This window comes from Falco biarmicus, chromosome 2 (assembly GCF_023638135.1).
Source record: "Falco biarmicus isolate bFalBia1 chromosome 2, bFalBia1.pri, whole genome shotgun sequence".
Taxonomy (NCBI): Eukaryota; Metazoa; Chordata; class Aves; order Falconiformes; family Falconidae; genus Falco; species Falco biarmicus.
The window spans coordinates 90,452,395-90,477,609 of NC_079289.1; the positions used below are offsets into that span (position 1 = coordinate 90,452,395).

Here is a 25,215-nt window from a genome sequence, read left to right on the forward strand (position 1 = left end):
ATACTTTTCCAGTCAAATATTATCAGTAAAGAACTGGCACTACCCTGAAGGTGTGCTCTGCCGGGTAGCTGAATATAGTACATGCAGGAGAGATTAAGCCATGGTTATAGCACTTACTAACAGTTTTATGGATTGAGTTTTATCTCCTTTTTCCTCTGTTTTAAAAGCAATTTTGCTCACCAAGGATGTCCACAGACATGATCCCAGATAGAACAAAGTTCAGGTTGCAGTAATAGATTTTTTTTTGCATCCTCTGCCATATGATGAAAACGGCTTATTATTTTGAACTGAATAAATTTCAGTTTATATGATGAAAATAAATAAACTCCCAAATATTTGAACAGACATGAGATTCATGTTTGTAATTTATCATTCAAATGAATTAAGAGGAGCTGTGTTTATTTTGTGGTGAAGTCTCAATCATTTTTCTGGGGGGGAAAAAATAAAAAGAATTGCACCAGTGGCCTGAAATAGGTAACAGTAAAATTCAATACCCAAAGAAATAAGACTTAAGTCCTTGTTCTTTTTCCGTTGCTGAAATTTTCCCCACTAAATTCAATACAATGAAAATTTCACTTCAACATGTTGGTTAAATTCATGGCAGTAGAGAGAATGTGCAAAATTCATTCCTTATAATCTCCACTTTCTTTTTCAACACCAACAGAAGAAAAATTAATGACTGCTTTAAATCTTTCTCCAACTTCTCGTTCTCTCCAGGGCCAGAAATAGTAGCATCCTCAGAGCAAGCATCACATGTCTTCGGTGGTATGCTGGGAAGCAGAGCTGGAGATACTGCACTTTCACAGGTGCCAAACAGCGAAAAGAAGAAACCTGGAATTCTGAAACTGTGTTTGGATGTAGTTTCACATGCTGCATTCCTTTCTTTTTAGAAAGAGGGAATCTTGTTTCTAAAAGTCTTCAAACTTTTTTTCAAACTTGTTTAAAAAAAATAAATTGCATGTATTGAGTATTTAGCATATGCAGCCACTCAGAAACAATGCTACTCTGCACTTATTTTCTCAGCTACTAAACTCAATTTTTTAGATTAACCTGCAATTTATCATCACCGTGTTATTACTAGCTTCAAGAAGTGTCACATTTAAGGAACGGTTCCTCAAACTTTGCTAGATTTCCTTACCTGTTCATATCATCTAGATGTTCAGCAGCAAAATAAAAACTTTTGATCTTAGGATGGCAGGCTTTGAATGCACTGTAGAGGAAAAACATAATTATACAATTATAATGGCACAACTCTTTTTTTTAATTTTATTTTAAATGTAAGGTAGTGTGGTCACCAAAGAATGAGATGATTTCAGATTTCCTGAGTTGTTGGATGCCCCCAAACGGTATATAAACATACAACTTTTAGGATTGTGCCAGATCTCACTAAGTAAAATACTCCTCAAGTACCTCTTTCTGAATAATGCTTCATTCATATCTGCATAAATATTGTTCAACAATTACCTGCAGTGTACTATATCTGGATAAAGTTAACTTTAAGGACATAATTTTATGTATCAGATAATTTTGCTGATGCACCTATCTGTAGGTGTCAGTTTTTCTGAACAGAAAACTGACTGAACAATTTATTCCATACAACACAAAAACTCTCAGTCCTGGTGATTTCTCACATCCTGATGACCTTGGCATTACCTTTAGCTCCAATGACTGCATTTCACACAGAAAAATGTGATGCGCTGATTGACTTCTGAAAAGCTGTTATAAATCAACACTGTGTTCTTGAGGTCATTCTAAGCAATGGGCAATTACATCTCATCTTTTCTTTCCACCAAAGTAATCATCATGACTGGGCTGAGAGGATTACTGCATTTCATACATAATATGAAATAAATTAGTAGAAAGAATTTTTAAACTATGTTGGATAAAGATTTATGGTGAAGTACTTGAAGATCCAGAAAATGCATCTGAAAGTAATTAATAATTTACAGTACAGAAGAATAATTTTTGAGAATAGCCTCAAGGTCTCTCTTAAAATAAGAACAAAAAATATGTAACAGTCCCAAAGAAAATAAGGAAAACTGCAAACACAATACATGAAGAACATTATCAGCATTTTTCTGAGACACAATGGATTTTATATATACATATATATAAAAAGATATAAATAAAATAACTCTCTCTAATCCATTGTGTCTCACAAAAATGGTAAAGATGTTCTTCATATGTATCATGCTTTCAATTTCCAATATATATGTCTGTGTATGTACACATATGTAAATACATGAAAATAGCTTTTAAGAAACCAATGATATGAAATTGACATCCAGGAAAGTTACTGCTAGTGAAGGTAACATACAATTGACATAAAAAGAATTCCTCTAATGAATTAGAGCATGACACAATGTAATACAAGTGAAAGCAGATGTACGGTGACAAGTTACTAAGACCCAAAACCTGACTTCTTAAAATTGTTACAGCATCTGTCATCTGGATTCTTGGGAGTTTTTATCTTTATCTCCCAAGCAAGCAAGGAATTTTAATAGCCATATTTTATGTTTTACTATCCACTAGATACCAAATCAAGTAAAAAAAAACCAAACAATTTAAGCAGGGTGCAATTCTGAGAAATGAGTTGATTTTATGCTGCCCCAACAAAAGGAAAAAATGAAGCACTTCAGCAATGCAGCCCAAGACACAGGACAATAAGCCCAAGCTGACGTATCTTTTTTTTTTTTTTTTTTTTTTTAAATGCAGTTTTCATCTTCTGCCCTTTGAGACCATCGTGAAGAGTAGAGTTCATCCTGAAGAGATATGTTGACCAACTGATACAAGGTCAGTGTCTTCTTTAGAACTGTATGCACTAAAGATCATATCATTTTACTTTTGTAATTGCTTTTATGTACAAATTTCAGTGATTCTACAGTCTTGATAAAATAAAATTAATAAATAAATGAATAATGATAATAATAATGATGATAATAATGATGATGACGATGATGATAATAATAATAATAGTAATAATACCAATCAGTAAAAAAACATTAGAAGGCAAGGGAAAAAGTTTTCAACAATAATGACTCTAAAAACACCTCTGTGGGAATATGTACCTGTCACATTGCTACATATGCTTGAATTTGCATATAAATAATGAGTGGATTTGTGCAATGGCAAAAATCTGGACAGTGGCGCACACAGCTAGGTGAGAAGGAAAGTTACGTGAAACCTTTAGGCCATACCTTAAAAGCACAGCAAATCACTGTCATTCTCTTTTTTCACTCTGCCTCAGGACTGATACACTGTGTCATCAAACTCTGAGATGATGCTAACTATTTGGAGTTACATTAAAGATTTATTCCTGGCCATAAACTTGAGCAGAGGACTTTTATTTGGATGGTCTCTTTATTAAATGTAAAGCTTTTAAGTGTGAGCTTAAAGGTATCACACACACACATACTCCAACCCCCAACAAACAAACAAAAAGTCTGCCAAAACCCAAGGAAACAAAGAAGAAAAAAAATAGGAAAATAAAGGGACAGAAGCAGCCAAGCAGCCTTCTTGCTCTTCATTAATTTTGCTCTAGTCAAGCACTGTGATTCATGATAAAGTAAAAACACCTTCTTAAAGGGCACACAGAAATTTACCTGTTCAGTATGAGCTTATTTGTGATACAGCCAAATGATCATTGTAACAAAGTCTATCACTGTTTTAAGGGAAAAACTTCTCCTTTGATCCACTTTTTCTATTGTATCATTGCATTATTTCTGAGCATACTTACTACTTCTTGCGGCATTCACTGGCTCTGTCAATTTTAAATTCAGGTAGACTGATGAATCCTTCTGCTTTTTCATCCTGCAAAGACAGTTCTAGATATTACTGCTGTTAAGGTGTCAGAAAAAAACCCAATCACCACACTGAAAACTTAAAAGGTATTTTCACTTACCTGCTTCTTACATAAGGAATACTGATGTATGCTCTGCTCTGGCAAATCTCCCACAGAAGTCACTGGGACTTTTGCCAAAGTAGTAAGGCAGATCCCTCGGTGTAAAATACAATTTTAAAGACCCAGTTTTCTCAAACAATTTCACAGCTGAACCAGCATTTGAAAATATACAACATGACCAAATGTATTCAGGCAATTAGTAATTGTAATTAGTTAATTTTGGGGGAAGATGGACTAATTACTAAGGAGAAATGCAGTCTACTGTAAGAAATAGGGGGAAAAGCAATTTCAATGTGTGCTGTTTACCATCTTTATGATAGCACAGCTAAGAGGCATGATATCCCTTCAGCTACCTTCATCTCTCTCCAAGACTTAAGAGAGAAGATATCTGACCTTCCTCCGCTCTCCTCTAAAGATGTGCACATAGTATATTTTATCAGATATTCTATCTCCCTTGACTTCTCACAATTTGAAAGTGTTATTTATTTTAAGCCAGTAATACAGAAAACCACAGAATCTCTTATCTAACTGCTCGTAACGTTGCATGAGAAATTAATACAGATCATGAAAGTGAAGCTGCAGAAAACACATATGGATGCTAAGGAATTCCATGGAATGATGATCTTTTTCTCCCTATATCCATGGTTATTTATGCTACATATGCAGTCCATATGACTGTTTTCTTAAAAATGAATAAATGAAAGACACAAATCAGCATATAAAACCAGAACTAAAGTTGTTCTGTGGAAGGTACAAGGTTGTAACATGCTTTGCATTAGCAGGTATTTTTAAATTAAAAGGACACTGTTTAGAATAATCTTGCTATTACTTTTTTGTATGGTTGCCTAAGGAAACACACTTTTGGCAAGAGCACTGTTTGCTTGTCTGTCCATCTGCCACTGAGGCTCCCCCTGCCAGCTTTTGAATCTACTGGTGATTGCAGACACTCCGGTGAGGCAGCTCAGGTCTCAAAAGTAATCAAGTCTCAGCAAGTTTCAGAGAAAACTGGGACGGGGGGAACCAGAGGTGCTCAGACCCCTGTCCATGGGAAGGTAAGGCACAGCTTAGCAGTTCCACATGCTCCTTGGCCACTGCTGGTGACCAGTTGTCGTACTTGTAGATATGAAGTACTGCCCTGATGAAGACCTCACAGTAGCACTTGAGGAGGTAGGATGGAAAGGAGGGAGTTAGAGTTACTGATCTGAAGCTAGGATCAAGGCACAAAGAGGATGAGTCTGTGGGAAAACAGGCTTGGTAACTGTTCATGGAACAACTTGCTTTCTGCCTACTCAGGGAAAAGTTAGCGATCACAGTATTTAAAACAGGTTAAGTACAAATGCTTGGAGTGATTAAAAGAACAAATCCAGGACTGAGTGCGTCCACATGATGGCAATGATTTTATCCCAGCATATTTATTAATAAGACTAATAGGGTTTAAAATTAATGTCTCCTAACTCACTGGCAAAAAGCTTTTTTGCTGAAGTTGATATAAATAAATGTGTACTAATACAGAACATGTTGCACAATCAAAGCTGTACACAATTCAGTTGGGCTGCTCTAGCACTCTTAAGTTCAGCATGTATGAGCACTGAAATCATACCAACAGCTACAGAGAAATAATGACAGGAGAATACAACTGAGAAAACAAAACCATCTTCCTTAACTGCCAGAGGTTTTGGTGATTTCACTAGCACAGATAAACAAGAAACACCAGGCAGCACATCATTAAAGTTTATACTCCCATTACTAAGCCTGAATGGCAGGATTAAATAACTACCGTTTCCCTTTCAAGGTTTGAGGACAGATTTACTCTAGACCGGTGAGAGCAGGACACAGGAAAGTACGTTATTTCTCCTTGTAGCAAAAGGTGAATTTGAAAGACTAAATGTCCCCAGACCTTAATGGTATATTAGTCAGGCAGTTAATATTAATTTCAGTGTGATTATTTGGGTGAATAGTTACTCACATATATAAGCACTCAAAGCACTGGCTTTCCACTAAATCATGACAACAGCACTACACAGCGTATTTGTTGAGATAATGAGCACAGATGCTTACCTCTTCGTTGATATACCAATATAAAGATGTATCCTTCAGGACAAACCAGTATTTTTTCCATTTCTGGGAGAAGTAACTCTTGGCATCTTTCTTTTTCCAAAGCCAGCCTTCACAGTCCCCTCGACCAAGATCTTTACACGAGATCCGCCTTTTGCTTTTACCAGGAATAGGAGCTGAAAATGGCAACAAGATGATGTGAAAGATTTGACTTGTCCACTAAATCAACAACACAGCTAGTCAGAAAGCTATGCATTTGCTTAAGAAAATTAATTTAAAATTTCAACCTCAATTTCCCATGAATAAATTATTACAAACATCCTATTTCGACCACAAAGTCTATGCAAGGCACCATAAGTCAAAAACCAAATGAAACCAGGCATGGTCAGCACCTCACAGAGCTCATATTCTGTGGATAAGAAGGAAAAAAAAGGGGGGATGACAATGACACACAACACAGAAAGAAAAAATTACAGAGAAAAGACACACAGCACATAAATTCATGTTCTTTCACACTTGGCTGCCAAATACAACTATGTAAATACTTCACGGGTATTCAAAACCCTCACTTTGCAGATCATTTTGCAACTCAACCGTTCCTAAGGCATTTGTACTTTTAAATCAAAGGAAGGCAATTTACAAAGATATAAAATACATGATGGCTTAGGTAATGAGCAAGGGCTGCAGTAAGGCATTACATGCACACAGCTGGAAAAACCAGCCTTGGCTCTGAAGAGGCTAAAGTCTCAGTATCCAAAAAATACCCAAAACCCAAGAGCAGATATATGTAGGTGAAGGAGCATTAAGAAACTATGAGACATCAGTAACGGACTAACACCTTCTCAACACAATCAACATAACCAAACACTGGATTGGAGCTAACAAGTTCTGGTTCCTCAGATACTGCAACACCATAAGCATTAATATTGGCAATCCCCTTCCTATCAATAGGTGAAAACAAATTTAATTTTTACCTTTGTTCTTCTTTTTACTTTTCTGCTGTAGAGAAGACTGCTGAAATGTCTACAAAAAAATCAAAACAGAAGATGTGAAAATACACTGTTTATATTTAACATAATAAAAGAAGTGTAACACTGTGAACAGTGAAGTCATCACCAGGTAACACCAGCCAACAGACTTATAGGCCTAAGAAAAAAGGTAATTTTAGTTCATTTGTTCATAAGGTTGTAAAGCAAAAGCACACAGTGAAACATCTTAAAATAGACCACAAATTCGTTTGCCAAAACTGAAGTTTCTCTCTAAGATGGTCATCTTTCTTTCTGTTAATAAGGAATGTCTCCTTTTGGGTAGTATGATAGTGAGGCTACTCAACCTGTGCATGTCTAAGACATCACCTAATTAAGGCCTTCTTGACATAAATATGCAAATTAACACGTTGTCTACCACAGGTGTGAAGGCATTTATATGATGGTCTGTCATGGATTAACCCCAGCCAGCAACTAGGAACCGCGCAGCTGCTCACTCACCACCCTGCCTCCTGCCCCAGCGGGATGGGGAGGAGAATCAGGAAAAAGGTAGAACTTGTGGATTGAGATAAGAACAATTTAATAACTGAAATAATGTAAAATAAATAATAACAACAACAATTGCAATGAAAAGGGGGAATAGAGAGAAATAAAAAACAAAAGGAAAAAAAAGAGTGATGTACAATACAATTGCTCACCACACACTGACTGATGCCCAACTAATGCCCAAGCAGCAGCAGCTCCCAGCCAACTTCCCCCAGTTTATATACTGAGTGTGACATCGTATGGTATGGAATACCCCTCTGGCTAATTCAGGTCACCTGTCCTGGCTGTGTCCCCTCCCAATTTCCCGTGCCCCTCCAGCCCTCTCGCTGGCAGATCCTGAGAAACTGAAAAGTCCTTGACTTAGTGTAAACATCACCCAGCAATAACCAAAACCATCAGTGTGCTGTCAACATTATTCTCATATTAAATTCAAAACACAGCACTGTACCAACTACTAAGAAGAAAATTAACTTTATCGCAGTTGAAACCATGACATGGTCTTTAGAACATCAGACAATTTGCTCAGAAACGGGTCTAATGTTTTTCAAGACACCAATAGAATTCTACTAAATCAGAACTGGGAAAAAAGTTTCCCAAATAAATATTCTGAAATAGAAAACACTTTATTTTTTACTATGTTTTGACTGGAAGTATTTCCCTCCAGTTGATCCACTCCCATGAACCAAACCATTGCCTTGGCAATGAGACAGAATAGAAATTATTCCTTTACTTAAGATCCTAGCTTATTAAAATTGCCATACTTATTAACACATTCTACTGTAACTTCTGTTAAAAACCTTTGACTTACATAATCACTCTAGTGAATTAAAAAATAATTCTGTATTTAATCATTCCAAAATTTAAAGACATGATTTTAGTTATTTTGAATTTTAGTTTTCTATAAAGATAGACAAATGTCTTAGGGCTGAAACTAAGAAAAGGCCACATTAGTGTCCGAGTATTAAAACTTCTTACTTCCGCTTACCATGAATCAATTAAAAAACCCAAAGTTTTTGTGCCACTTGACAAAAATACATCTAAGCAAAAGCACTGACAGCCCTGTGAACCCAAATCCCATTCCTAGCAGATAAGACAAACCCTCACCCCATCTTACAAGGCTCCCTTTTCGGTTCAAGAAGCTGCTTTTCACCTTCTCCTCCCTGCTTCCTGCACACCTGAGCTCACAAGCAGGAGGCCGAGGCTCAGCTTCCAAGGACGTCTCACCGCACAGCTGAGACATTCTCAGGCAGTAGATACTAACATGTCCGTGGGGGTAAATTACCAGCAATACAAACGATTATTAAGTGTAATATAAAAAAGTAACTGACTCAGTAGATGTGCTGAACCCTTGTAGACCATATCTGAAAAAAGCTACTCAACTGTATTGCCACCTCAGATGGTCAAAACAGGCTTCCACTTCAAAACAGTGGAGGAAAAACGAGCCCATTTGTTTTCATTCCCTGGCTCTTGTCCTTTTTCTTCTGCTACTGGTATCAATTCAATCAGCACCAGCTCTCAGCAAGCCAAGACAGCAACACCATCCCAGCTTATGTCACATCAAACATTTTGACCTGCGTAGGATGAAGAGAGATCTTTATGGCCTAGGAATAACAGAGTTACTGGACAGAAATGTGCAAATAAATCCCTCTTAGATGTTTTGAAAATCTTACCTAACTCAAGTGGTTGAAAAAACACACACCTGCACAAACCCAAAACTTCTCACCTTAGTACTTCTCAGTTCACAACCCAGATAATTTTTTTCTGCTGCTTGACTTTTCTGCACTAATATTTTCACAATGCCAAAACAGAAAAGGAAAACCTCTGCTTGATTTTCTTATAAGTGACTCTGAAAGCAGATGAGAGCAATATGAAAAGCCTTCTCTTTAAATGTTTTGTCTGTAAATTGAACCTGCAAATGTGAGCCCGCACCTCTCAACTTCTGAGTCAGTTTTTGGGAAGAAAGGGTAATGAAGGGGTATCAGTTTTTAATAGGAAGACAGCATGTAATTTAGATGTCTAGCCATTTTTCCATACATTATGTCATATTGCAAAATAGAAAGGTTTCATTAAATTCAGTTATTATTCTAAATTAGCTCATTAAATTATAATTAAGGACAAAATCTACAACAGAGTGAAGTTCCTGGGAACTATTCAACTGACTTCAGTGATTTTAGCTAACACTATAGATTATTTTACATAGACTTTGGGCTTTAAGTTGGTTTGTTCTTTACAGAAACAGCACCAGCTATTTTTTTACCCAGATGTATAAGCACTGTTCATCAGTCACTGCCATTCAGTTTCTAACTCACATCATAGGTAATGCAAAAAACCCCAAGTTAGGATAAAATCTAAAAATGTTTCTTCTGTTGCCTTTTTTTTTTTTAGGAAATCATCAAATGCATTCTCTTTCCAATTATTAGATAATGCTTAACACCATTTTCTCAGTGCTGTCTAGAATCACAGAATGATGAAGGAGGTCATGTCCTTCCTTCTGCTCAGAGCAGGGCTTGCTTTGAAGCCAAGGCTGGATCATGTTCTTCAGGGTCATCTCCAGCCTAGATCCAGCTCCTCCAAAGAGGGAGATTCCAATTCCACAAGCTCTTTAAGCGACCTGTACTAATGTCAGCCACCATAATTCTTCCCCTTTTACAGCTTAATTCTATGATGTGGCAAATATGGAGATCATATAAATACTTCTCTTTAATGCCATGAACCCTAAAACTCTGGATTCACACCAAAACCAGAAATCTAGTTGTACTAAAGCAAGTTTGCTGCAAGACTGTTTAATCACCCACCCACAAGGCCAGATCTCAACATATGTTCACTGCATTTTGATTCTGATAGATCTTGAGCTTTGAGCAACTGCTTTCACATACAATTTGTCCTAGTTTCCAAGAATTCACCTTTCCTACTAATTCTGAGATCAAGCATGAAATGAAATCGAAAACAGCATTCTATATTAAAGAAAGTTGTTAGTAACTCAAAATAATAAATAAAATGGAAACAAGACTGTCACTGAAAAGATGAAATGGAATACTTTAACCAATGGAAACTGTCATTCTTGAAGAACATTTGAAACTGTTTAATCATATTCTGAATTATATGCTAATCATATAGTGAATTATATGCTTTTCAGTTCCCCAAAATACAATTAGCAAAACTTTCCATTAACCAAAAATAAGGTGTCACTTGCTGTTTGCGACTCCTTTGAATACCCCGAGCCTTTTGGCTTGTTGTGTTTAATAATATACCTAAACTAAGCCCTCTGACAATTGCACATCTAAGTAGAATATCAAATAAACATTTTAGGTATATATATATATATATATGTCTAACTTTGCTATCAGCGAAAGTGCTCCAAAGCACATGTATTTCAAAAGGAACAAAAAATCATTTATTACAGGGATTTTTGCTATGTTTCTGGTTTTTTAATAAGGTGCTAACCTGCCTGTAGCCCTGCCTTTCTGAGGGGTTAGCTGCACATCCCATCAGCCAAGGGAGTTTTCATTGTGCAAGGAAGAACCGTAACAGTTCTCCTCTTCCCTGCAACTGTTCATTACCAAACTTGCTATGTGTGTTATATTTACTTCGACACTCTTCGAAACGCTTGACAGAGTTCTGAAAGCTCATCACAAGATGGCACAGCTGTAAAGAGCAATCCGCCCTATGGTATGCCTTTCCATGCTTTCAGGATTATAGCACAGTAATACATAGTAAAAAACCTCCAGATGGAGGCTCACACTAACAAAAGAGGTCACTAACGCCCTAGAACTGTATTTGGTTGTTCTGCAAGAAAATAGTCACATACAGATGGTATTATCAACAATATCTGCTTGCACACAATCACACATCAGCATCTTTGTATGTACAAGACAAGATTTTTCCAGAAATGAGACTATTAGTATTAATTTGATAGCTCTCTATTTGGAAAAATGTATTTAAAGAAAAGTGTTAAATAATTTACATTTCAATTAACTTATTTGTTTCATGCCAAATAGGAAATTTAATAAACTGATCTTCCAATACCAATATTAAATTGCAGTGAAACTGCTATCAGGAGAGATTAATATTTGATAAAACTCATGTTATGATGAAAGTTAGAAAATTAGTATTCCAGTTGATACCTCAAATAAAAGTAAAAGACAAGCAGACTGGTTATCAAAACTATTGATTTGGAAGGACTGGGTTATTTTGCCAAACTTTGAAGAGTCTGAGGAGGAAGTCTAAAGATCTGGGGTCAAAGTTTTCCTATATAAGAACTTCTGTAAGATCTAATATAAATTCCACCTGTGACCAAGAGAACGTGACATCCCTGTCCAAAAAGCAGATGTATTCTAATAGTTACATGAACCCCTCCATGGCTGCAGAATTTGTAGGTCTATATATATATAAAAAAAAAAGGCCATAACTGAAGCTTCTCTAAAGATCTGGATTGGCCGTAGCAATTAGTACTAAATTTGACGCCTCCTAAAATCCTCTTCCCAGTGCTTATTTCTTTCTTCAGAGATTTGCCACTTGCTCATTTTTGGAAAGTCAGAAGAAAAACCAGGTTATGGAAACAATAATAATCTCTAACGCTTTTACCTGAACTTGAGCTCAGTCTGATTGGGAAGGAAAATGACAGGTATCTTTATAGCTTTTTTGAGAGCTCAAGTTGAATCCAATTTTTCTCAAGCTGCAAGTTTAGATACTAAGGAACTGTTTACAGTCAGACAGTTCCCCTCTGTCACTCAAAGATAACCTTCTCTAGTTTCAGTAGAGTAGCTTGTAACGTTTCTGATTACTGAAACTTTCTCCCGCAGATGGAAAAGACAGTATCTGGAAAAAAATGAAAGCTGGTGCTGCCAATTATTTGATTGATCTCTCACAGTCAATACGTTGAGAACACCAGCAACATTGTTTTCATAGTTTTGATACACCACGTATACATGTTTCTTTGCATTTGGTGTGTTGAGATCTAAAATTTTAAGGCTAAAAAGAATAGTGAAAAGGGGGGAAAGTTCAAAGCTATTTATATTGCACTGTCACACTATTTGTCACTATGAACAACATGCTTAAGGGTACTCCCAACAGAGGATTTTTCCAAAATTTTTTTGTTTACCATCTTGCTTAATCTCCATTAAGAGATAGTGATAGATAGTATTAATTATTTCCATGGATATTTGTGGAAAATATAACTTTCAATGTCTATTTTACAAAGGTATGATGAGCAAAGACCTCTGGCAGCTCAGAAAGTTTGAAACCTGCCAACCAAGCAGCAGAATTTCAATCACAACAGCTGTTTTGTTTACACCAGGAACAGGTATTGACCTTTTATCATGTTTAGCCCTCAAAATAAGCAAGAAGGCTAGCTGAGTCCACACAGGGCATTTGCAAGGCAGTTTTTGGAACAAGAGCTGAAGCTAGCCACACGGGACTTTTATTGGCACAGCAGAGAAGAGGCGAGACATGACTTGATGCTCTGAAGGAATCAGTTACCAGGGCTAAGGGTCAAATGAAGCATCTGTGGGTGAAATTACACTCAAAAGGGAACCTACTAAAATGTGGGATAAGGAAAAACTACGCTCTAAGTTATGATCCTGTTTAGGAAGGCAAAGACTTCACTGCCTTGTTTGAATAGTTTTGTGTGCTGATTGGGGTTCAGAGACTGCTAATAGATTATCTGCAAAAAACCTCATGCTTGGCATACCTGATTTTTCAGGTCATGCAGGGTGTTTTAGGAAATATCCCTGCTCCTGTCATTACAAATGCTAAGATTATTCCAAATCCTACTGTATTGTCTTCTTATATTTTGCTGAATAATTTACTTCTGAATTTTGAACTTTTAATACATTCAACATTCTCTGATTTATCTGCAGCTACAACTATGTGGTTGCCCCAAACTGGTACCAAGCGGCACTAAGTTGTGAATAAAGTATTTTAAATATGCTGCGAGCTCTAGTTTACACAACCCTTCCAAAAGTGGGGCACCACTCTGGATAGGTAAAATGCAAACGCAGTAAATGGGATGGTCCATGTGAGAGGAAATCTAATACAAAAGCAAAGCAGTGGATTTATGAAAGCAGATCCAGAAATATTTCTTATGCTAAAGTCAGAGGCTGATGACAAAACAGTCATCATATATGAGTAATTCAGAAATCCATGGTGAGTTGGAATGAAAAGTGATTTACAGACAAAGGATGCCACAGTTGATTAACAATGCCCTGAAACCTTCAGTCTTGCCTCCCAAAGCAAAATTTATTGAATCAAATCTTGACCTTTTGGTGCTTTGCTAACAGATGCTTCTGCTCTCCCTGCACAACTCGCACTGCTCTTGAGCACACTCTATAATAAAAATATGTGTGGGTTTAAAAGCACAACATCCACTAAGGTTCTAGCTAAGACATTTAATACTAAAACACAGCGTGAACATTACGTATGAACAAACTTCTAAAAAGTGAGCTTTTGTAGTACACACAAAATAATGTCAACAAGTAAGGCAGAATCATTATACTAAATACCCTGTAGATATTTCTCTTTTGAATGGTAGGTACTGCAAACACAGTGAAGCATGAATCGTTGGTTTTGTCAGTTGGGTTGTGAGAGTCACAGACATACTAACAGTCACTGGAAGAACAGATCCCACAATTCATGGTTTGGTATGTTATCCTGCACACTATATTCCTCCTCCTCCCTGGTTTTGTTTGTTTGGTTTTTTTTTTGTTTTGTTTTGGTTTTTTTCTTTTTTAGAGCTGCAAAAAGGTGTTTCAATACTAAGGCTAAACAAATGTGTATTTGCAAAAGTTGGCAATGCAATAGTTTTCTCAGCAGCAGCCAAGAAGTCCATTTCAGATGACATAATTTTCTACATTTATCTGACAACAAATGGCCTTGTTCCTGTTCCTACTCCTTCTCTCCTTTCCCCACAGTAGCTTTACAAACAGCTTCTAGGAAATACTATATCTACAGTACATGGCTGTGCCATCTATCATGCACAGTCACAGCTCTAACTGGGTTCCTGTATTTTTGGAGCTCTGACCATGAATTCCCAATGCATGCATTTTGTTCATGACCACAAGGATAAAGAAACAGTATGTCTTAAGAGTTATATGCCAAGAGCTTTTTACTGTAACAAACAGCCTGAGACCTTGAAACCTCCAACTTTCTAGCTGCCTCTGTTGTAGGCAATGGCTACATTATCTGTGCAGGATGCTCTCCTTATTACATAAGTCTACAAGGGCTGACAATGTAAAAAATGTCTAATCTTTTCATATAACTGTTCCTTAGCTGCTTGTCCAAGAAGAATACGCTAGCTAATGACAGAACTGTGCTTGTCTGAAATGTGATAGCAAGCACAGCTCTTCTGTTCAGGGATTCTCATTCATTCTCCCATCCCTAAACCTTCTCCTGTAATCTGGGGGGGGGGTGTGTGCTCTGCAGCAAATGATGCATTAGCTGGATGAAAATTTTCAGTTGCAGAAGCTAGTGCAAATTGTTTGCACAAAGTTGTTAGCATAATGCATGCAAAACTTAGAAAAATCAGAACATTTTCTAAATCTTCAGGCCATGTTGAGAAAGTAATATACAGTGGTTCTGATTTCCACCACCAGGGAAAGATTTTCCTTCTTAGCCATTAAGCCACGGGACTCTAATTGAAAAACTGAAGCAGTACAACTTCTGGACAATATCAAATATAAATGAGAGTTCTCATATTCCCCCACTGTCTTTTTGACTGACAGAACAAAGACTGCAGCACTTGTCATAGCTGCCTGAAGCAAATGAGGATAAAAAGTTAAACTAGACAAGTGCTGTTCATTAGAATAATTTATTCTGAGATCATTCTTCTGCTCTACATCTACTGTGAAACATGTAATTTTGGTACCTCCCACACTGTTTTTATTGACAGTAAGTAATCCAAGAGAGAAAGGGAGGGTTCAAAAACTTTATGTATTCTTTAATGGAAAAAGTCCAAGATGTTCCATCACTATGTATGTTTCAGCTGCATCCATTTAAGAAGGAAAAAAACCTTAATTAACACAGAATAGTATTTAACCCTTTATTTCAGTGTCTACTACAGAGCAATTCCCAGTTTAATCTATTGCTGAAGAGAATGGACCAGTCAGAGAACCACAAAACGGCTGAGGCAGGAAGGCATCTCTGGAGATCATCTTATCCAACCCTGCTGTTCAAAGCAGGCTCAACTACAGCAGGTTTCCCAGGGCTGTGTCCAGTTTGTTTTTACTATATTCAAAGGTGGAGGCTCCACAAACTCCATGTACAACCTGCTTCAGTTAAACCATCTTCACAGTAAAAGTAATTTCTTCTTATGTTTACATGGGATTTCCTGTATTTCAATTTATGTCCATTGCCCCTCATCCTTTCACAAAGTATCACTGAGATGAGCCACCCCAGAAGCCTCAGGCATTGCTTGTGCCCTGCCATGTTGCCCCTCCAGCAGATATCAGACAGTCAAGCAAACCTCTTTCAAACGATGCTGTTTCCTCCAGGAAAAATCGGTTTTTGCTTAGGAAATGTCTGACTTATTCATGAGAATGATAAGTTTTCCTCTGTATGCTTATTTAAACATTAAAATAATAAAAGTATCCAAGCAGATTTAGGAAGCTTTCTGCAAGTGATCTATGTTAGATTAGAGAGGTGGTCTGTGACACTGCATGGAATTGATCCTGGACCTTTTGGGGAGAAAACTGAAAACTACTGTAAAGTACCACAGAAGTCAGCCCCAGGGCATTAACAAAATCTTGCATCAGTCCCATGGTCTTTCTAGATGAAAAATCCTCAGCTTAAAATAAAGGTCTCATGCCACCCTACAACACTGAGGTGCTAGCACATACCCAGCTCCTTCGTAGGAGCAGTTAGCAATACTTCTGATCGTGTCACTCAGCATGATATCTTTCATATTGCTCATCCTGACTGTGTGACAGAGAAAAGTGCAGGGGATGGTAGGTTCTCTGTAATGAACGAGGGCAGACCTGAGAAAACAGACTTTTGCTTTGAGGCAGATATACTCTTGCAAGCTATTCTCTGTTAGCACTTGGGCATAATATTCTTTCAGTGAAAGAAACGGAAAACTCATTCTGACTTTGAACAGAGGGCAGTTTCCATGGGGAAATGAGGGAAAAAGTGTTTGTACCTCAGCTATTATGCAGTCTGTTAAAATTCATACCATTGCAGCTATGAATTAAGGTAGAAAAAGAACAGTTCACTCCAGGATAAAAGTCCATTACTTGCTGGAATTCAGTAAAATTTCCTCTAAGCATAAGATGAAACAGCACTTCTCAGAAGGTGGGGAAAGATAACATTAGGTCTTCTGTGCTGGCTATGCTGACCTTACCAGTACAAACCAGCTTACAAAATTAGCTTTACACTTCATTTCTAAAGTCAGAATTCTGTAGTGTTAGAAATATTACCTACTTGGGTTAATCTGAAAGCAAAAGGATATACTTGAGAAATGGACAAAAAGCAGTTATCTTTATATGAAAAACAGGATTTTTTTTCCCTCCACGGCACAGTAGTGGAGGTGTATTGGCTGACTCAGACATCAGGCACTAAACAACAAGCACTTCTTTCCAGTAAAATAGAAACACCTAATAAAACAGCTTCTGTTCAGGAGCCACACTGCTGCAATGAGCCATTTTCCTCACAGGTGCAACCATACAATCTCCCACATCATGTGTCAGCAATAGGCTCCAAGGGCCACCACAACATAAGAAGGGCAGAGGAATGGGGCAGAGACTCCCGCAGAGTCAAAATCACTACTTTGAAAAAAATCACTTGTTCAGAAACAATTGTGTTGCTTGTCAAAGCATTTTGATAAAAAAGTACTCTGAAATGGGCATTTGCGCTCCCTTAATTCAAACAACATTTTCACCACTCAATACAAGTTTTTTTAGAATTTGGCATTCACGATGCATGCCAGCCAGTGTCCTTGGTTCACTGCTTACGTTGTCCTGATACCTCCCTTGTGCAGAAAGGAGTTCAGAGAGGAGCCAGCTGAGAAGTCAGGACCTAGATCTAAGTTCTCACAGATGTGACACTCCCATAATAGTGCAGTGATAACTCATTCTGAGTCCTCTCTGTGCAATGTCTGACATACACTTCTCTGCTCCAATATCCTGCATTTAATCCCTTCTTTATCAAAGGGGAATAACTGAGGGACTAAACCACTTATTCTACATTAAAAAAATATATCTTTCAACAGTGCTATTGTGATTGTACCAGCTACAGGTAATGTAGCTTACTGTGTACAAACAATGTTAATACCTACAAAGGCATATCAGATAATAAAAGAAGGATACAAGCAGGAATGATTAATTGAAATAGATAACAAAAAAAAACCCAAACCACCAAGGGGGATGTGAAAGGAAATTAGGAAATGTTCTGAGCTGGGAGATTTAATAGTCTACATCTCTTGACAATGTAAAATTACACTTTCAGAGCATTATATCATACGCAGTAAGGAATAAATCTAGACTGGCAGAGCTGGACTAGATGACCTTTACAGTAACTCTCTCATTTTCAAAGAATTCCCCAGCTTCGTCATGGAAAGAAATTATAACAGGTCATTTTTTCCCTTATGGTGATATGTGAAAGAAGGTAATAGAGAAAGCTTGAAATAAAAATTTTCCACAACAAAGTCCAATTGTGCTTCATGAAGGCCCATAAACCAATCTTACCTCATCTCCGGAGCACTTTGCTTTGCTGCAATAGTCAACTCTGGATTTTAATAAAAAATGACAGAGTATATAGAAATAGATGTAAAATATCCCACATACAAATACCTTTAAATTTCATTTTGGCAACCGCTTCCCCAATAAGAGAAATTTCATGGAATTAACTGCTTCTTTCAAAGACAAGCAATGCAGATGTGAAAATTATTCTCTCATCTGCGACAGGAATAATATTCCTCATGAACAATGCAGATAATATTACATATAATTACAAGAACTTAGCATTCCCTCCTGAGGAGATAAAATATTACTATTTCAAAAAATGTATGCTTAACCAGAACTCAGGTATAAAAGCTGCATATGTACATCCACTCTTTTCAGTCTTGAGTTAAAAGAATGGAGGGTCTAGAACTGGCAAAACAAATGTGAGATTGCTGAGGCACTTTCATAAGATGATTCTAGCTTAACAGCAATGAAACAACAGAAACTATGCCTTAAATTCAAGCAAGCTGCTATCCTCTCAGCTACTGCTGGAATCTGTTTTATTGCTCATCTCCAACTTTTTTGCCATGAGGACAGCCAAGCAGTGCAACTGGTTGGCCATGAGTTCATGCAGCCTCCATCTCAGGAGGTTTTCAACAAAAAAACTTTTCTCTTTTTCTGCGCAAAGCCCTGAAAAGCCTTGTCTTGCCTCAGAACTGATCCTGCTTTAAGCCAAAGAACAGAGTAGAGACCTCCTGAGGTCCCTCCCAGACTAAATTATCCTATTATCCTATGCACTATATGCTGATTTCTGAGGCATTTGGATAATTTTTTCTGTAGCAAATTCATTAGGAATGATGCCTTTCTCTTGCTGGCAGGCTAATTATAATTTTATTCTTTTTCCTCTGCTCTGTCCAACATTTTTCTTGGAATTATGACAACCATTCACCCCGTTTACCACCTTTTACTGGTCCCATCATTAGCAAGAACAATTCAGACCATGTCTGAATATGGAGTTTAAAACTTATCTGAATAGGATTAAATGAAGGTGATTAACTGCAATAGCAGAGGACTAGACCCAGAAGGCTTCTCTGTTCCTCTACATTGATTGCACTAGTCTAAAAATAATACAATGCCATCTTCAATTAGCAAGGAATTTATATGCAGTTTCTCTCTTGCTTTTTCTCTCAGAAATGGAGAAGATTTATTTTGGAACAGATTTTTACCAAACCTGGATGGAATATCAAGACTTACCTTTTAGCACAATGATCTTATGGCTATCCCAATCACTTCCAGTTGTCACAAGTATGTTATGGAGTAAGGCACATTTTGGTTATTGGTTAACTGTTTCACCATTTTGTTCATTTTATATGCTGCACAGTTCACTTACGGCCTAGATGAAGTTCTTACACTGATTTTAACAACATAAACACTATTTTAATTACTTGTTTTGTACTTACTGCATTTATAAAGTGCTGTATTCAAAGGAAAGAATACATACAGTATCATTTAGAAGGTTTCTTTTTGTTTCTTCACTGGCCAAGGGCTGGAACCTCTATTTGAGCTTGAGAACATGAGAGATACTGCTTTTCTGTCTGAATCAGATACATAAACCCATGAGTTTCCAGTTGAAAGAAACCCAACATACACCAATGTGTAGGCATTCAAAGCTGCCTATGGTCAATGGGATGAATATTGTTGTGAGACGTGACAGTATTTCAGACTCATGAAGGCAACTAGATAAGAATTTTCCATTATGTTTCTTCCTCTTAGCCATCTTCCTCTTACTGAATTTTTTAATTGTTGTTTTTTCCAATTGTATTTCATAGCAAAAGGTCTTCTATACCTGAACCCTACTAGAGAGAACTGACAAGAGAAATGGATACAAGCTAGGAGCTCATGATGCCTTCATAGCAAAGTTGGGTATTCTACTCTGCATTTTATTATATGAAACATTTTAGTAGCACTTTTGCCTCTAAATAGACTTTCAGTCTTTTAAAAGAACTCCAAATCAGATTATTTTATAACTTTGTAAGCCTATTCAGCTGTTTCTACTGTAGAATGGTGAGCTCCTTCCATTTCCACACACAGGGACCTAGATACTGTCACAGCCGTATTTCCCTGTTACATGCTTATTGATGGGAAAGTGAACAAGGACTTTAAGTAGAGCAGGTCAAAGTGCTGTCCTAAATCCCCATAAGGCTACAGAAACTAATATGAGATACGACCAGTGCAACCTACAGTAAAAAGGGGTGTAAATGTAATCAACGCTCCAGTCACCTCCAGAGAGGAACATTCCAGTGTTTAGCTTTCACCAGAGCCAAATTATGCTGGACCTTCATAAATGTAAAAGTTCTTGAGAAGATCTAGGGCACCACAGCAGTTCAGACTATTGGACTTGTTCTACTGAGGCAGCTGGGAACCTACTTGGAGTCCAATCTGAGAGTGCCATTTTTAAGAAGACTAGACATAGAGAAAAAATGACAATTTTTTCACTTGTGAAATTTCAATGGTGTATGTGCAACTTTCAGTTGAGGTTTGTGTTTTCCTACCTTTCCCGTGGCAGCTAGTGCATGGACAATCACATTTAGACCGTAAAGGGCTAATCTGAAGCAAAGCAGCAGAGAAACAAGCTTTTTAATCCTTTCTTACTGTGGTAATAGATAGACTGAAATTGTTCACAACTATGAAATATTTCAAAAACTTTTCATGATGTTCATTTAATTTCTGGACAGTTACTTTAAGTCCAGTGCAGTTTGTTCGCTGGGAATATAAAAATGCCAGTGCTTTTTAACACAATTTTTTAAATCAAGTATTTCTTATAAGTACATTTTCAAGAAGGAGTCTAAAATTTCCTTTGCATATGGTTGATGCCTGTAAGTCTGTAATTGTTCTGCAAGCTTCAGTAATATTTTAATACAAATTTTTAAATGGAGCTGAAAGACCATAGAGAAGAAGTAATACTAATTCAAATGTATAACAAAAATTATGGAAATACTTACGGAAAATATTTTTTACTATGCATTTAGGTTAAACTGGACTTTGATATCAACTGCTAGACTTTTAGTCTATAGTAATTACAAGTCTAATTATAGATAATTGTGAAGTCAGGGAGGAGAAAAAGGAAAAGGGGGCGTTTGATATTTAAATACTGCCATAGTTGGACTTCAAACATTTTGAAGAAGAAAATGTACTAACTCCATCTGTTGTAATGGTACAATGATATTCTAGATTTCAGACACCTACTTAAAAGCTGTGCAATTGATTGCCATTTTTTTTCTCTATGAGCTTATTTTTGTTTAATTACAAATATCCATAACAAAAATTAACCAAAAAGAAATTCTTTAAATATTGGAATGCTTACAATTATAATAACTGCTAGTTTTTCAGTAGGGTGCTTTCACTTGGTTTTTTTGGTTTTTTTTTTTAACTAGTTTTCCAGTATGCAGTGCTTATTAGAAGCCATTTCTATTCAGATTTTTGCACCAAATTGATGGGTTGCTCATTGCACAAGTTTATTAGAAACCTAATATGCATATATGTTCTGCACTTCCGTAAATGCCAGTTACTGAGCACTGCAATTAAAAGCTTTCATAAATACATGTATGATTGATTCAATAGTTTTCATTAAAAGTGTAGGCACTTTATGTTCAAATAGCTTCTTTTTTTCCTTCCTTTCAGCCTTTCTGCCGAAAGGAATAGGAGTAAGAGAAAAATCAACCACTTGAATTAGACTTCAAAGTTTTCAAAATCACAAGCTTTTTGTGAATTCTCCTCTGTATCAAGAACACCTAAATACATACACTCTGAATTGATCTTTTAAAAATCATTTTGCTCTATTTTTCTTTGGAGGGGTGGCTGGGAGGCAAGAAATATCTGGATATATGCATAATTTAAGTAGAAAAGTTATTTTTCTTAAAACTTACTGTCTCCTTTCCAATTTCCCTTATTAGCTAAAACGGATTTTTGCAATAGGTCCATAAGCAATTCTTCTTCATTCACAGTATGCTCAAGAAGATCACTGTTGCAACTAATTGAACTTTCCATGCCCAGACTGATGCAGACCCACCAACTCTACTGAGCAAACCCACTGAACCGGACCAATAAGGCAACCTCACAAGGACTGGCAGAGAAATACAACTGAAATTTTAACCTTGGCCAAATCCCTCATCAATGCTGCCTCAATGTCCTCACTGACAGAGTAGAAATGAGAGTGCTTGGCTCTCTGCAGGTGTTCACTGCACCAAGTACTGAAATTAATTATGGTAAGACTTTGTGCTGTGCTCCAATCACATGGATACTTATACATTGCTAAAGAAGAAAAAATAAGTTTGCCAAAGGTGCACCAACTTCACTGAATTTGCAGCAAAAAACCCCTCCAATGATGGCTTTTATTTAAAGTAAAATTGGAACATTAAAGATAGTGCATGTGTACATATCTACACATGCAGTTTCAGCAAAATCCCCACGGAACAAATCCTTTGTTTCTTTCCTGCATCCATTCCTGAGCCACTTGTTCCAGATGTATGAAATTTAAATGGTACATCTTGCTACTAAACTTACTTCATTTTCAAACACAATTAAAATGACCAAGCAAACTACTGTAATTACTTGAACAATTTAAAATAGGCTGGTTGTTTATAAAACAAAATTGAGAACTGTTACTTTTTTGTCATTTTTCCTATGACAAGCAAGTCATTAGGTATTGCTAAATACATGTGAACAAGTGAGCATACACTGGAAAAGGCAAAGGGATGGGAGGCAGGGAGGGAGAAGGAACAAGGTCAGTAATGTAAGTTTATTGGTGTAGGTTTGGAAACAGTTTGTATGCAAGGTTACTTTTTCTTGTATAACTCCCTACTACATACAATAATAGGCTGCAACCTTTTCTTCCCATAGAATGCTGTTTTTAGACTAAAGGAAAGTTATACTGATCCAGATAGAAGCAGATTATTCCACCTGTTGTGGAACTTCTTTTGACTCAGGACACTAAATAACACTATTACTTTCCTGAAATGTAAAGAAAGCACAGCATAGCAAGGAAATTCCTATACAGAATAACATAATGAACTTAGAAAACTATAATCATGTGTCAGAGCTTTCATCTCTTGTGCCCCAAAGGTTCAAGACAATTTTAACTCCACCATTTTGTACCTACAGTAACAGATCATATTGAACACCTGTTTGCACACTAGATTAGCAACAGCTCAAACGGTTTGCCTTGGCTTAATAACAACATTACCACTGTGTTGGTATTTCTTCTGCAATACTGAGGAAGAAAAATAAAATGCAAACCCAACAGTTTGGCTAGAAATCAACATACATTGGAAACACTTTCTGGAATGGGAAACAAAACAAAGCAAAGCAGTGAAGAGACTCTGTACGTAAGGATTAAAAAAATACAGTAAGGGGATGCAAGAGATGATTACTTCACAGACATAACACAAATGAGGTTTTCTTTTGCTATTATATCAGCTATCACATCAGTTATGTTCAGTGGCCACAAGTAAATGCTGTTCACTTTTCAAGGCCATAACTGAAATGCCCCCTGGACCACACTGTTATTGATTGTAAGGGCAGGTCAAAAATATAAACATTGTTAAACCCAGTGATTTTATGTAAATTTAGCATACTGACAGTCAGGAAAATCCTACACTGTCACACTCTTGTGACCACTTCAGAATGTAATAATTTGAATCTGCTGGTATTTTTAAAAATAACTTTTAGCAAATAAACAACCACCATGCACTTCTGAATTACCATGGTAACTTTTTAATGTTTACAGGACAAAACCATACCATTTCCTTCATGGTAATTTAATTCATTAGTGTATTTTTTTGATCAAAGATTTTTTTTTCCTGTAGAACCATGTATAAAAGCAGTGATTTGGAGAAGTGACATTACAGAAAAAATAAAACCAAAACCAAGCAATAAACATACTCCTACTCCAAGTCTATAGTTAAAATGGGCAACCAATTCTTTAGACATTTAAATAGAGAGCTAGCGAACAGGAAAGAAAGGTTATATTACCTTTCTATCCAACTCCTGAAAAGTTATGTCCTGTTCTGGCATACATACTTCAGGAAGGATGCTTAGGATACTTAGGTTACTTTACGATTAAATAAGAGGAGTCGAAATAATTATGAGAATAATGAAAAGATATGAAAACACACTCTCTGATGACAAACCCAGGCTGCTCATTCTACTTCTTTTAAGCAAGAGAAAGCTTCAAAATTATTTAATAATAACCTTTACATTCCTGTATTGGGAGATAAAATTTGGTAAAAAAGACCTTTAAACTTAGAGGATAAAGGTACCTTTGTAAATAAGGGTGGACATAGAAGCCAGGTAAACACAGGGTAACAGGTGAAAACTTTTAACAGGATCAACCAGTGACTGGAACTACTTAAGAAGCTTGGTGGAGTAATCTCTAGTACTGGGATCCAATACAAATAATTGAGGCACTATGGGTACAGGTTCAACTACAGCCACCTGGTAGGAGTTGCACTTCAGGAAAATCTACTGGCTTGTGGTATGCAGCACAGAGAGTATTCTCTCTTCACCTGATATTCTAGTATGATGAAAACATTGACATCTTAAAAAGACCCAAAACAAAACCCCAAATCAAAAATTCCAGTCTCTTTCACTACTATTAGTGCAGTTTTTTGAGTTACCACCATGCCTCTGCACTGAACTCATGCTCATCCAGAGACTCCCATTTACAGATAATACAAAGTCTTTGTGTAAACTAGGTAGCTGATGCTTGTAAAAAAATATTTTCTAATAGGACAGACACTTTTTAGTGATGCAAATCTGATCATAAAGTATGTTTGCATTGTCCTATTTGTTATCTATAGTTTAATAAAATTAAACTTACTGCAGTCAGATGAGTTCATTGTGTTTTATCTGTATTTCCCTGTTCTTTATCCACTCACTGCACTATTTATTTAAGATTTTAAGAAAAGTTTTGTCCAATTTATTACAAAACTTCTGGTTCTGCTACGTGGCAAAGACATATAGCCCCATCTGCAATGTAGATTAGGATTTCATAAACCAGTATGCTTAGGTGCCATCACCT

The 25,215-nt window shown here is 36.7% G+C and overlaps 1 protein-coding gene across 5 annotated transcripts in view; it reads right to left on the reverse strand.

Moving 5' to 3' along the window:
- CNKSR2 (connector enhancer of kinase suppressor of Ras 2) overlaps window positions 1-25,215 on the reverse strand; it is a 220,812-nt gene that overhangs the window by 55,076 nt on the left and 140,521 nt on the right. For all 5 annotated transcript variants that reach the window (XM_056329480.1, XM_056329479.1, XM_056329476.1 and 2 more), the window contains 4 exons: window positions 6,931-6,979; window positions 5,960-6,132; window positions 3,737-3,810; window positions 1,139-1,210 (listed from right to left, as the gene is read on the reverse strand). In XM_056329480.1, the coding sequence (XP_056185455.1) occupies window positions 1,139-1,210; window positions 3,737-3,810; window positions 5,960-6,132; window positions 6,931-6,979 (368 nt within the window). The remainder of the gene's footprint in view (window positions 1-1,138; window positions 1,211-3,736; window positions 3,811-5,959; window positions 6,133-6,930; window positions 6,980-25,215) is intronic.